The 12,368-nt window shown below is 42.3% G+C and overlaps 1 protein-coding gene across 1 annotated transcript in view; it reads right to left on the reverse strand.

The window, feature by feature from the left end:
• The window catches only part of si:dkey-192p21.6 (uncharacterized protein LOC565246 homolog), a 197,688-nt gene that overhangs the window by 168,628 nt on the left and 16,692 nt on the right, over positions 1–12,368 (reverse strand). The window contains 3 exon segments of the mRNA XM_059640359.1: positions 4,373–4,506; positions 5,081–5,148; positions 10,262–10,328. Of these exon segments, the coding sequence (XP_059496342.1) occupies positions 4,373–4,506; positions 5,081–5,148; positions 10,262–10,328 (269 nt within the window).

Below are 12,368 nucleotides of genomic sequence, written 5' to 3' on the forward strand. Positions count from 1 at the left end.
TCAGCTAGTTCCAATTGCAGCATTTGGACCATATCCCTCTAAACTCTTCCCATTCATGTACCCATCCAAACGTTTTTATTGCTGTTGTACCTGCCTCAACTACATTCTCTAGCAGCCCATGACATTTATGTACCACTCTCTGCATGAAGAAGTTATCCCCAGGTCATTCTTAAATCATACCCCTCTTACCTTAAACCTGTGCCCTCTAGTTCTCAATCCCGCATCCCCGGGAAAAAGACTGTATGCATTCATCCTATCCATGGCCCCCCATGATGACCTCAAAAAGGTCATTCCTCATTATCCTACATTCCAAGGAATAAAGTCCTATCTTTGTCAACCTCTTCCTATAACTCAGGCCTACTAGTCCTGGCAACATCCTTGTAAATCTTCTTTGCACACTTTCCAGTTTAACTAAGTATTTCTTATAACAGGGTGACCAGAACTGTACACAATACTCCAAGTGTGGCCTCACCAATGGCTTATACAACTGTAACATAATATCCTAACTCCTATATTCAATGCCTTGACCAATGAAGGCCAGCATGCTAAATGCCTTCTTCACCACCCCGGCCACCTCTGACACCACTTTCAACGACCTATGTGCTTATACTCCTAGGTCCCTCTGCTACACAACATTCCACAGGACCTTACCATTTGCTGTATAAATGCTTCTGCCACTTACCCCAGATTTAATGGGATGACCAGTCATTGTGGATCAAGATGCCACCGAAGTCTGATCTCCAACCCATCAAGATGATGACAACACTCTAATATCCCCAAATTAAAGAAAGTCATGGGTAGGCTTTTACCAAGTTCCATGGCCAAGTTCTGTTCCATTGGAGCACTGGCAATGGGACAAGACGTTGAAACTAGTCAAGAATCTGCACACAGGCAACAGATGCATAAAGGTCATTTGACTCTTTCATTGGGATAGATCAGCCTTCTACAAACTATAGCAGTGAGAGTTTGACAACAAAGCCCTAAACAAAAGTTCTAGAGTACACACAAGTCACAATTCTCCTGTACAGCAGTGATATCTGGACAGTCTATCAGTAATACAGAAGGGCACCAGAGAAATTCTATCAGTGATGCTTCTGCCACTTACCCCAGTTTTAATGGGATGACCAGTGAGCAAACAATTCATTAAGTTAATTCTACAAACGTTCAGGTAAAAACTTTGTAAAATGTCAATGAAATCGACACTGTGTCTGGATGAGAACAAGTGTCTCCCCTGCTTGGTCCTATTTTCCCAACTCTCAGAAGACTGATATTCCAGGGAAGGGCAAAGAAAATGCTTCTAAGACACTCTGATTCTCACCTCGAGCCACATCAATGTTCATATCAATGATTGGGAGGAGCTTGCAAAATGGATCATTCAAAACGATGACAAACGGGCTATTGAGACACATCATACATCAGTCACAACATTTCAATAACAAGGCAGAATGGCAGCAGAGAGGGAAAGGAAAGAGAGTAATTTCCGCCCTCTGGGTCCGAAAGCCTCATGAGATTTCCATTCCATGTGCCCAAAGACCTCTGGGTCAAGAATCACCCTATTCAGTCACATGAAGTCCCTGAGCAGAACCTTTTGAGCCCGAGCAGATGTCATTCAGTAATAGCTAATACAACATTGATAATACTTTCAGAGATAATGGGAACTGCGGATGCTGGAGAATCCGAGATAACAAAGTGTGGAGCTGGATGAACACAGCAGGCCAAGCAGCATCTTAGGAGCACCAAAGCTGACGTTTCGGGCCGAGACCTTTTCTGATGAAGGGTCTAGGACCGAAACGTCAGCTTGTGTGCTCCTAAGATGCTGCTTGGTCTGCTGTGTTCATCCAGCTCCACACTTTGTTATCATTGATAATACTTTAACGTGTGGTAACGACTATCCTCTTCAAACCTGATACTGATATTTATAATGTGACGATCAATATTTCAATATTGCTAAGCTTTCCCAGTGTTACTCAAAACTAAACCTACAACCTTCTGCTGCCTTGATTTTGCTCACTTAGGAAGCTGATTTGTTTTACAAGCAGTTTGGAGGAGTTCGCTGGAGTGATAGCTGGAATGAGTGGCTTGTCTATGTAAATAGACTGGCAGTTCAGAAGGCTGAGAGGTGACTTGACTGAAGCATTAAAGATTCTGAAGAGTGGTCTTGACAAGGTAGATTTGATAAGGATGTTTCTTCTTATGGGTCCGTCTAGAGCCAAGGGCCACTGTTTTAAAATTAGGGGTTGAGGATAGAGGTGATGAGCATTTCTTTCTCTTTTAATGAGTTATGTGGAGTTGGAACGCTCTGCCTCAAAAAGTGCAGAGAGGAAGTCATTGAATATTTTTAAGCTAGAGGTAAATAAATTCTTGTTCGACAGGAGAATCAGAAGTTATCAGGTGTAGACAGCAACGTGAATTTTGAGCCACAAACATATCAGTCATGATCTTGCTATATGGTCTACTTCTGTTCCTATTTCTTATGTTTTTATATTCTCTGATAAATAAATCCTATCGTTGTGTTATTTCTTTCCCACATCTGGTTTCAATTCCCCCATGATTATATTTTTTCTTATAGGCCTTTCTGTTCTTCATAAACTTGTACTGTTTCATTAAGCCATTCTTGGGTAATCAACTATATTGTAAGTGTAATCCCAAGGCAATAAATAGTCTAACAAAGTGGCATTATGATTTTGCAGGGAGCTTAACAATTCAACTTTCTGTGCGATCGGTAGAAATGCTCAGTGCTTATTCCACCCTCCCTCTAGTTCAAACGCAAAACAATTACAAGGTCAAATAGCAACAAAAACATGATTAAGTACTTGGGTCACAGGGCAGCTCTCATGATTACAAGCTTTCTCTATCTCAAACAGGGTATTTCCAATTCAGCCCCCCTGTGCTTTGGAATCTCAGATTTTTCAATACCTAATCGCTGATCAGAGCTTCGTCTCTATTTTGTTGCAAATATTTTAACCAGTTCTTCTTTTACAAGGAAATTGACACATTGTTGAATTGACATTTTTCTGTCCATTGTGTAGGTAATTGTACACCACAGTTGCAGATCCAATCAGGAAGTCGGAGATTCAAAAACTAGCCCCACCTATACTGCATCATGACATGCTGCTGTTTTTAAATATTATGTACAACTGGTTACTTCTCTGTTAAACACAATTTTCAGCAGTGTTCATTCATTACTCTGCACTTGGCCTGTCTATTCTTCGGATTCCAGACATGAAAGTCAAACATTTTGAGCAATCTAAATGGTTAGCTTATTTTTTGTTGCTTATCAATTTGAAAATATAAAAACTGGCTAAAACAGTTAACTAGTGATAGTGAGAATTGACTGACTGCTCAACATGGCCAGGGGGTTTGACGTGCAAAAGAAATGTCATTAGAAAGATTTGTTAACTTAATGGATCCCAATCTTGTAGCAAACAACAGAGGCCTTAGGTGATTGCAATCTTATTCATGGGAAGCGGCAACCAATTTCAGATAATAAAAATAGTCGTTGCTGCTGAATCTCAGAAAGTCTGGCAGCAACTGTGGAGAGAGAAACAGGGTTAGCATTTCAAGGCAAATGGCTCTTCTTCAGAACCAAATTCAGAAACAGCTACACGAATAGTCCTCTGCCTGTGAGGCAGCTTGCTAATTGTCTCAAATGATAGGAAGTACCATGTTTTGGAAGACAAACGCAATCATCGAAACTTAGGTGCTGGCCCACAGTGTCTCACAAATACTTACATTTGAGTTATTTGGTATAATCAAAAACTATTCTGTTTAGAATAGTGATAATACCACACAAAAGGCATCTTCAATGTGAAACTAAAATAGAGATTGCTGGAAAAGCTCAGCAGCACTGGCAGCATCTGTGACAAGGGATCAAAGTTCACATTTCACATCCTCTGAAGAAGGGTCACTGGACTCGAAATATTTAGTATGATTTCTCTTCACAGATGCTGTCAGACCTGCAGTGCTTTTCTGGTGATCTCTATTTCAGTTTCTGGTTTACAGCATTCGCAATTCGTTTGGTTTTTCTTCAATGTGAAGTCTCCGCAAGGCCTGGGCAGTGGTCTGTCCTACATGACTGTCATGCATTGTGGCAGGTTGGTGAGGATGAGGTCTATTAGATGATTCTCCCTTGTTGATTCTCTCACCATCTGCTGCAGACCCTGTCTAAGAATTACACCCTTTAAGGCTCCACTAATTCTGTCAGAAGTGGTGCCGCCAAGAGACACTGATGGTGAAGGACCTTTCCGTACCCAACCCACAGCACATTCCGTGCTCTAGCCATGCTCAATGCTTCTTTCAAGTGCTGTTTACTGTGGAGGAATAATGATTCAGAGAAGTAGTAGCATTAGGTGATAACCATGAGGAGACTTACTTGTCCACATTTGCCATACGACATCACAGAGTCCAGAGTCAATGTTGAGAATTTCCAGGTCAACTCCTTCCCCGCTGTATACCACAGTGGCACCAGCTTGGCTGGGTCTGTCATGTCAGTGGAACAGTACGTACCTAGAATGGTGACAGCGCCATCCTCACATGTTGGTAAAGAGGTCTATGCTGGAACTAAAGGTTTCAATTTGACTTGTCATTCCTGAAGTCAATGGTTCTTCCGGTTTAACTCCTTTTCTGAGATTGTTTAGCACTTTGATGCAACTGAGTAGCTTGCTGGCCATTTCAGTGGGCATTAGAGAGTCAACCACATTACTGTGAGTCTGGAGTCACATGTAAGTCAGACCAGGTAAGGATCTCAGGTTTCCTTCCCTAAAGGATGTTAGTGAATCCAACAGGTTTTTACAATTGACAATGGCTTCCTCGTGATTATTAAACTTTCAATTCCAGATTTATCTTATTCAATGTCTCTCTCTAATCTATGCAGTTTCAAAAGCTGATTATTATTATGATATACTTGTTGCCATAAAGGAAACTTAATTCTGCATTCAACCTTGGGAACGGGGAGTACTTGATGCTGACACAAGATGCCTAATGGAAAAAGGTTTCCGCTCTCCACTAGCTCCACTCCTATACTTTAACAAATTCACTAATTTGCTGATAGAAGCACAAAGAGCTGGAACAGATCAAGTACCTGCAATTCTGACACTGTGAGCTGATGATGCAAGGAGCTGCTGTACAGATGTTTGGGTACACTTCATCCTGCAACAAAACACGGTCTTTGTCAGAAATGATTTGTTGTTTGATTGGGATCAGATCTTTCACAGGCTTTTAAGCAGGAAACAAAACTGCAAAACAAAAACTGAAATAACTGCAGAAGCTGTAAATCAGAAACAAAAACAGAAGTTGCTGGAAAGTCTCAGCATGCAGCATCTGCGAAGAAAACATCAGAGTTAACGTTTCGGGCCCAGTGACCCTTCCTCAAAACAAAATTGCAAAATTCAACAACAGAAAACTATCGATGAAATCAGATGGATTTGGGGCAGAAAAGAAGGGAGGAAAGCATAAGAAGGAAGTGGGAAGGCTGCAGGATTGAGGAGCATGTGTGCGCATGTCATTATGATTCAGAAAGCACAGAAAGGGAGCTGGCAGAAATAACTATCAAATGGGAATTGGATAAAAATTTGAAGAGGAAAATATTTGCAGGCATATTAGAAAAATGTAGAGGAAAGCAAAGATCTGAGCAGCTTTCTCAAAGATCCAGCATCAGCCCAACAAGCTCTCCTTGGTTCCATGAGCAGATGAATGGTGGACAAGGTGCAGGATGGGTCGATGCGCAAGTGAGCAACAGGCAGGGGGAAAGACACATATGGGCAAGTGGATGGGGGCTGGGACAGATTTATTTTGCAAATGTAAAAATCACCAATTCATAAATTTTCCGGGTTAGATTGAATGCTGTTGACACCTAAGTAATTGAACTGTATTTTGCCAATGAATTTAATGGCCCCCATCACGATAAACAATTAAGAGAGCATTGCAAAAATGAAAACCTGGGTCATTAAATCACCCAGCTAAGTGAACACTATTATTAAGTGGGCTGCAAAATTATACTCCTCACTCGTAATTCTGAATGCTAATCACAAAAGCAAAGCTCCATAAAGCAGAAACAGGTAAACGGGAGTGAGCCTTTGTGACACATTTTTTGACACAAAATCTTTAATAACTCTTCGTAATTTGGACGTCTCTGTCTCCATCTCAGGCAGCCAGCTAGAAACTGATGTCCACTTCAAGCCCACCGACTCCCACAGCTACCTAGACTACACCTCCTCTCACCCACCTTCTGGCAAAAATTCCATCCCCTATTCCCAATTCCTTCGCCTCCACCGCATCTGCTCCCAGGATGAGGCATTCCACTCCCGCACATCCCAGATGGCCGCATTCTTCAAGGACCACAACTTCTCCCCCGCAGTGGTCAAGAACGCCCTTGACCATGTCTCCCCCATTTCCCGCAACACATCCCTCACACCCCTTCCCGCCATAACTGCCCAAAGAGAATCCCCCTCGTCCTCGCATACCACCCCACCAACCTCCGGATACAACGCATCATCCTCCGACACTTCCGCCATCTACAATCCGACCCCACCATCCAAGACATTTTTCCATCCCCACCCTTGTCTACCTTCCGGAGAGACCACTCTCTCCGTGACTCCCTTGTTCGCTCCACACTGCCCTCCAACCCCACCACACCCAGCACCTTCCCCTGCAACCGCAGGAAGTGCTACACTTGCCCCCACACCTCCTCACTCACCCCCATCCCAGGCCCCAAGATGGCTTTCCATATTAAGCAGATGTTCACCTGCACATCTGCCAATGTGGTATACTGTATCCACTGTACCCCATGTGGCCTCCTCTACATTGGTGAAACTAAGTGGAGGCTTGGGAACCGCTTTGTAGAACACCTCCGCTCGGTTCGCAATAAACAACTGCACCTCCCAGTCGCAAACCATTTTAACTCCCCCTCCCATTCCTTAGACGACATGTCCATCATGGGCCTCCTGCACTGCCACAATGATGCCACCCGAAGGCTGCAGGAACAGCAACTCATATTCCGCTTGGGAACCCTGCAGCCCAATGGTATCAATGTGGACTTCACAAGCTTCAAAATCTTCCCCTCCCCCACTGCTTCCCAAAACCAGCCCAGCATGTCCCCGCCTCCCTAACCTGTTCCTGCTCTCACCTATCCCCTTCTCTCACCTCAAGCTGCACCTCCATCTCCCACCTACCAACCTCATCCCGCCTCCTTGACCTGTCTGTCCTCCCCTGACTGACCTATCCCCTCCCCACCTCCCCACCTACACTCTCCTCTCCACCTATCTTCTCCACTATCCCTCTTCAGTCCGCATCCCCCTCTCTCCCTATTTATTTCAGAACCCTCTCCCCATCCCCATTTTCTGATGAAGGGTCTAGGCCCGAAACGTCGGCTTTTGTGCTCCTGAGATCCTGCTTGGCCTGCTGTGTTCATCCAGCTTCACACTTTGTTACCTCTTGGTAATGTTGGGATAATCATGGGAGCCCATTTATACCATCACCACGCTGCTATAGATGTCAATCAGAATAGCTTTTATGTCAAATATTGACCCGGGGATCCAGCTAAATTTGAGGTCCTCTCTCATATCCCATCTCAGACTAATCACATGCAAACACATGCATGTACACACGAACAGAGACACACACAAACATACATGCATAGACCATGTACACACACATGTATGCACACTCACGCATCAGTTTAACTACAGTCAAATGTACATTAGAAGTCCTATCATCTATTAAAATTTGTACTAAATATGTTTAACATTGGGAGAAAGTGGACAGTGCCACTCACTAATACAAAAAATGCTGACATCCACAGCAAGGTCAATCAGAGTTTGCTGGCACACTGGGAAGCAGATGCCAACTCTATGTCATCGTCTTTTCAAAAGGACATCATTAAACATTGACTAAGCTATTGAGTTTTCTGGTCAGTGCCAATCAAGACAGCCCCAGCGCAATATTTATAAAGTCTTCCTTAAAAACTTGGCTTAGACTTCATTTGATAAATTAAAGTGAAACTCTGGTGTGTATATGCAGGTACACAAGAACACATATTTGGGAGTATGTGCATATTACGTATTTTATTTAAAATGCTGCTTACCATGTTAGTAATAGTAGTCTAATGATCAGTCACTCATCAGGGCTTGATTAACTTTGTGGGTTAGTTTATTCAAAACAGAAAAATACATCATTAGTTATGGAGCAGATATTACAGCAAGCTAACTGATTTCTTCAAATGTTTCTTCCAAAACCTCAGCAAACAAACTGCCAGGTAGAGACACAATGTTGTATATACTTATCAATTGGAGTCATTATGAGTGCACTCTCTTACAAGCAAGGCATACACACAACACTTGGGCGGGGTCTATGATGCTGCCCGCTTTATCATGTTTATTAAAATAGTTAAGTACTTCACTGCTATGAAGTATATTCTTTCTTTCTTTATTCCTTCTGTCTTTCTTTCTTTGATACACAGACAATAGAATTAGAATAGAATTAGCCTTTATTTTACAATGAGGACAGTGAAAAGCACACTGCTGCTATTCCTCTCTGCTGAAGGCTCTAGGCCCGAAACGTCAGCTTTTGTGCTCCTGAGATGCTGCTTGGGCTGCTGTGTTCATCCAGCTCCACACTTTGTTATCTTGGATTCTCCAGCATCTGCAGTTCCCATTATCACTGCTGCTATTCCAATCTCCACACACTGTGGTATCATCCAGTGCAAGTTTTTAAAGACTCCTATACTCAAAAATAAAACCAAGGATGGGCAGAATTAGGTTAAATCTTATCTTGTTCATATTACGGTTTGAACATTAACAGATTGCTTGAACGTCACTCTACGGTTAGTGATATCATCACAGTCAAGGAGATTTTCATATCATCCACATCATGAACTGGTTTCAAATTATTCAAACTGTTGAGTGAAATTTTCAAACAGTTGTATCAACTGAAATGGTCTCATCAAACTGCCTTTTATTTGCATGCATGTGAATAATTTGAGACAGGTGTAGGAGGAGTGCTAACATCTTCACAGGGTCAACAATATAATTGTAGAGTTTCTCCCAGAGGTAATATATAGGGAAATGTAGCAAATAAAATGTACAGCAAATATAACTGACGTATAGATTCATCTTCCAGCACAAGTGAGCAGCAGCAAATCAGCACTCTGTATCACCAGTGGAAAAAGAAAGAACAAAGAACATTACAGCACAGGAACAGGCCTTTCTGCCCTCTAAGCTGCGTTGACATATCTAGCCCTTCTGCACTAAACCTGCCTTCACTTACAAGATCCGTATCCCTCTGCTGCCTTCCTATTCATATATTCATCTAGGTGCTTCTTGCATGCTGCTATTGGGTATGCTTCCACCACCTCCCCTGGCAGCATGTTCCAGGCACTTATCACCCTTTGTGTGAAAAATGTGCTTCACACATCTCTTTTAAACACGACACCCGACCCCTACCCCTCCCCCACTCCCAACTTCAGCACCTTCAACCTGTGTCCCCTAGTAACTGACCCCTGCATCCTGGAAAAAAAAACACATACTTTCCATTCTATTCATGTCAACGATTCATCCACTACCTCAATCAAACCTGCCTCTACCGTATTCCGCAACAATCAATTCCAGACCCAGACCACTTGCCATGAAACTTGTTCTGCTCCTACAGCAATTTTCCCCAAGGAAATTTTGTTTAGCAGATTTTACCACCTTTGATAACTGTTTCATATCGTCACTTGCTTCACTGGGCAGGGGATTCCACAGATTCACAAACCTTTGGGTGAAGAAGTTCTTCCTCAATTCAGTTCTAAATCTGCTCCTCCCTTATTTTCAGTCTATGTCCCCAGTTCTAGTTTCACCTGCCAGTGGGAACAACCTCCCTGCTTCTATCTTATCTATTTATTTCATCGTTTTACATGTTTCCATAAGAACACCACCCCCACCCCCATTCTTCTAAATTCCAATGAGTAGAGTCTCAGTCTACTCAATCTCTCCTCATAAGCCAACGCTCTCAACTCCAGAATCTGAGTTCTCTGCATCCTGATTGATTCTCAAATCAAAAACCTTTCCACCACACCTCTTGCAAATTGGACGTGCCATTTACAATTTATGTTACCCTATTGGAGACACAGGAAACCAATCCCAACACTTCATATCTGTACAAAGTTCAAAACCATTCATCAACCGTTACTTTTTAAAATTTATTTCCAATTTTCACCATTGATAGTTGCATCTGTAGCATTAGCAATTCCATATATGCTTAATAGATTAGGCTGCAAATGACCTACCTACAAAGATAGCAGGCGCGTTCATAAACCAACACCAATGCCACAATGACAACTGCAACAGCGATGGCTGTGGAAGGAAGTTTAAGAAATTGTTATTTATGTTGGTGCTGGTTCAAGATCATTATATGTACCACATTCTCAGGATAAGCCAGGCTATGGATCTGTTGAAACAATTACAGAGAACACGTTCCAGCAACTGGGGTGAGCAATAATGGGCCTGACTATTTAATTTCATATTTTCTCTTTTTCTTCTTTTCGATGCCATCAGTAGATATTGTGAATGTCATGTCATTCCAATTCAGATTTTAAATTCAAGGCTCAACGTTTCAATCCTCCCACATGCAACAGTAGCAGCTGGGAGTGCACCAGTAGGGGGCATGGCTTAAATTCACAAATGTTTCTTTGACAGCATCTGCCAAATCCAATATCACTTCCATCTAGATGGGAAAGGGCAGCAGATGGGGACACCACCTACTGCAGGTTCCCCTCCAAGTCATTCTATATCCTGACTGGAAAATATATTGCTGTAGCTTCAATGTCACTGAGTCAAAATCTTGGAAGTTTCTTCCAATCAACCTTATGGATATACTCCAGTTCTAATGAAGGATCATGAAATAACTCCATAGAGGCTCGTATCCCATCACCAAGTCACCCTATATTTACATGTGAACAGTCCTTGACTACAGTACTGCCTCATATGGAGTCTGGCTCCAGAGCACCAGTATCCCTGACACTCAACCTTTTTACGTCAACCTGGGCTCCCAAATTGGGCCCGATTTTCAGCCCCGATTGGGGAACTCATATTCTGCGAGGTTCGGCTGGCTGACCTTATTAAAGTCACTACAGGACTCAAAATGTAAACTCTGTTTTCCTCTTTCCACAGATGTTTTGACAGGCCTACTGAGTTTCTCCAGGACTTTCTCTGAATGAAGTAGATACTTCCCATCAGTGAAAGGTCAAAGAGACGATGACTGAAGGTGATCAAAATAAGAAGCAATGGTGACATAGGGACAAATCTTTTATATGTAGTGAATGGTTAGAATCTGAAATGCACTACTACATGTGACAGAGACCAATTCACTTCAATCAAAATTTTCAAAACAGAACTGGACAATTAACAGGAGAGAACGAAATTGCCCAGGGTATGGAGAATGGGACCAGGTGAATTGTTACTGCAGAGAACTGACATGGGTGAGATGGACTGAAAGTCAATGAATACCTGTTGTGTATTTTCAGAATTTTCTGCTTAAGTTTCACACGCTCACTTAGAGTTGACAGATGACAGTGTGGGGAAAGGTCTGTGCTTATAAAATCAGTCACAAAGACATCCATGAGCTTCATATATAATGATCAAATCTGTAGTGCAGTAACTGTCAGTATGTATGTAAACACAGGTGACAATGCATGCGTATTCCTCTTTAAATAACGGAGCCAAAGCCATATACTGAGCTCTTAGGTATTGCCAATTCGCGCCACGGGCGTATCAAGACTTTCATATTTTTATTCTATAGTTCCTTTGCAGTAATGGTCGACATTCCATTTGCTGTCCTAATTACCTGCTTTATCTGTATGTGAACCCTTGTGATTCAGTGTGTAGATATTTACAGCATGGAAACAGACCCTTCGGTCTAAACAATCCATGCCGACCAAATCCTGAACAAAACTAATACCACCTCTACAAAGATACACAGAATCCTCTGTGGTACAGCTTTCTGCAGTATCTTGCTGTCTCTCCATTTAATCATATTTTGCTTTGCTGTTCTACTTAATGAAGTGAGGAACCTCATATTTTCACAAATTGTACTCCATACGTCTCATCTGAATGTGAATGTTAGCCTATCTGATGTGTTAGATTCTGGTGTAGAGCTTAAAATCACAAACATCTAGCTCAGAAACAGAAATGGATTGAGCCATGTAGAGACAAGAGATTTCCCTCGCGATTTGAGCCCAACCCCGAGACATGAAAAGGATATTTTAACATGCAGGATCAATGTGGGTCAGACCAAGATGATCATTAAGCAGGGGATATTGACAAATCAGAGCCAAATCTTCTGCTTCAAAGTCAAAGCCAAAGACTAGCCAAATGGTTCAAGATATCTTTGACAGT

Source organism: Stegostoma tigrinum, chromosome 37 (genome assembly GCF_030684315.1).
Source record: "Stegostoma tigrinum isolate sSteTig4 chromosome 37, sSteTig4.hap1, whole genome shotgun sequence".
NCBI classification, from domain to species: domain Eukaryota; kingdom Metazoa; phylum Chordata; class Chondrichthyes; order Orectolobiformes; family Stegostomatidae; genus Stegostoma; species Stegostoma tigrinum.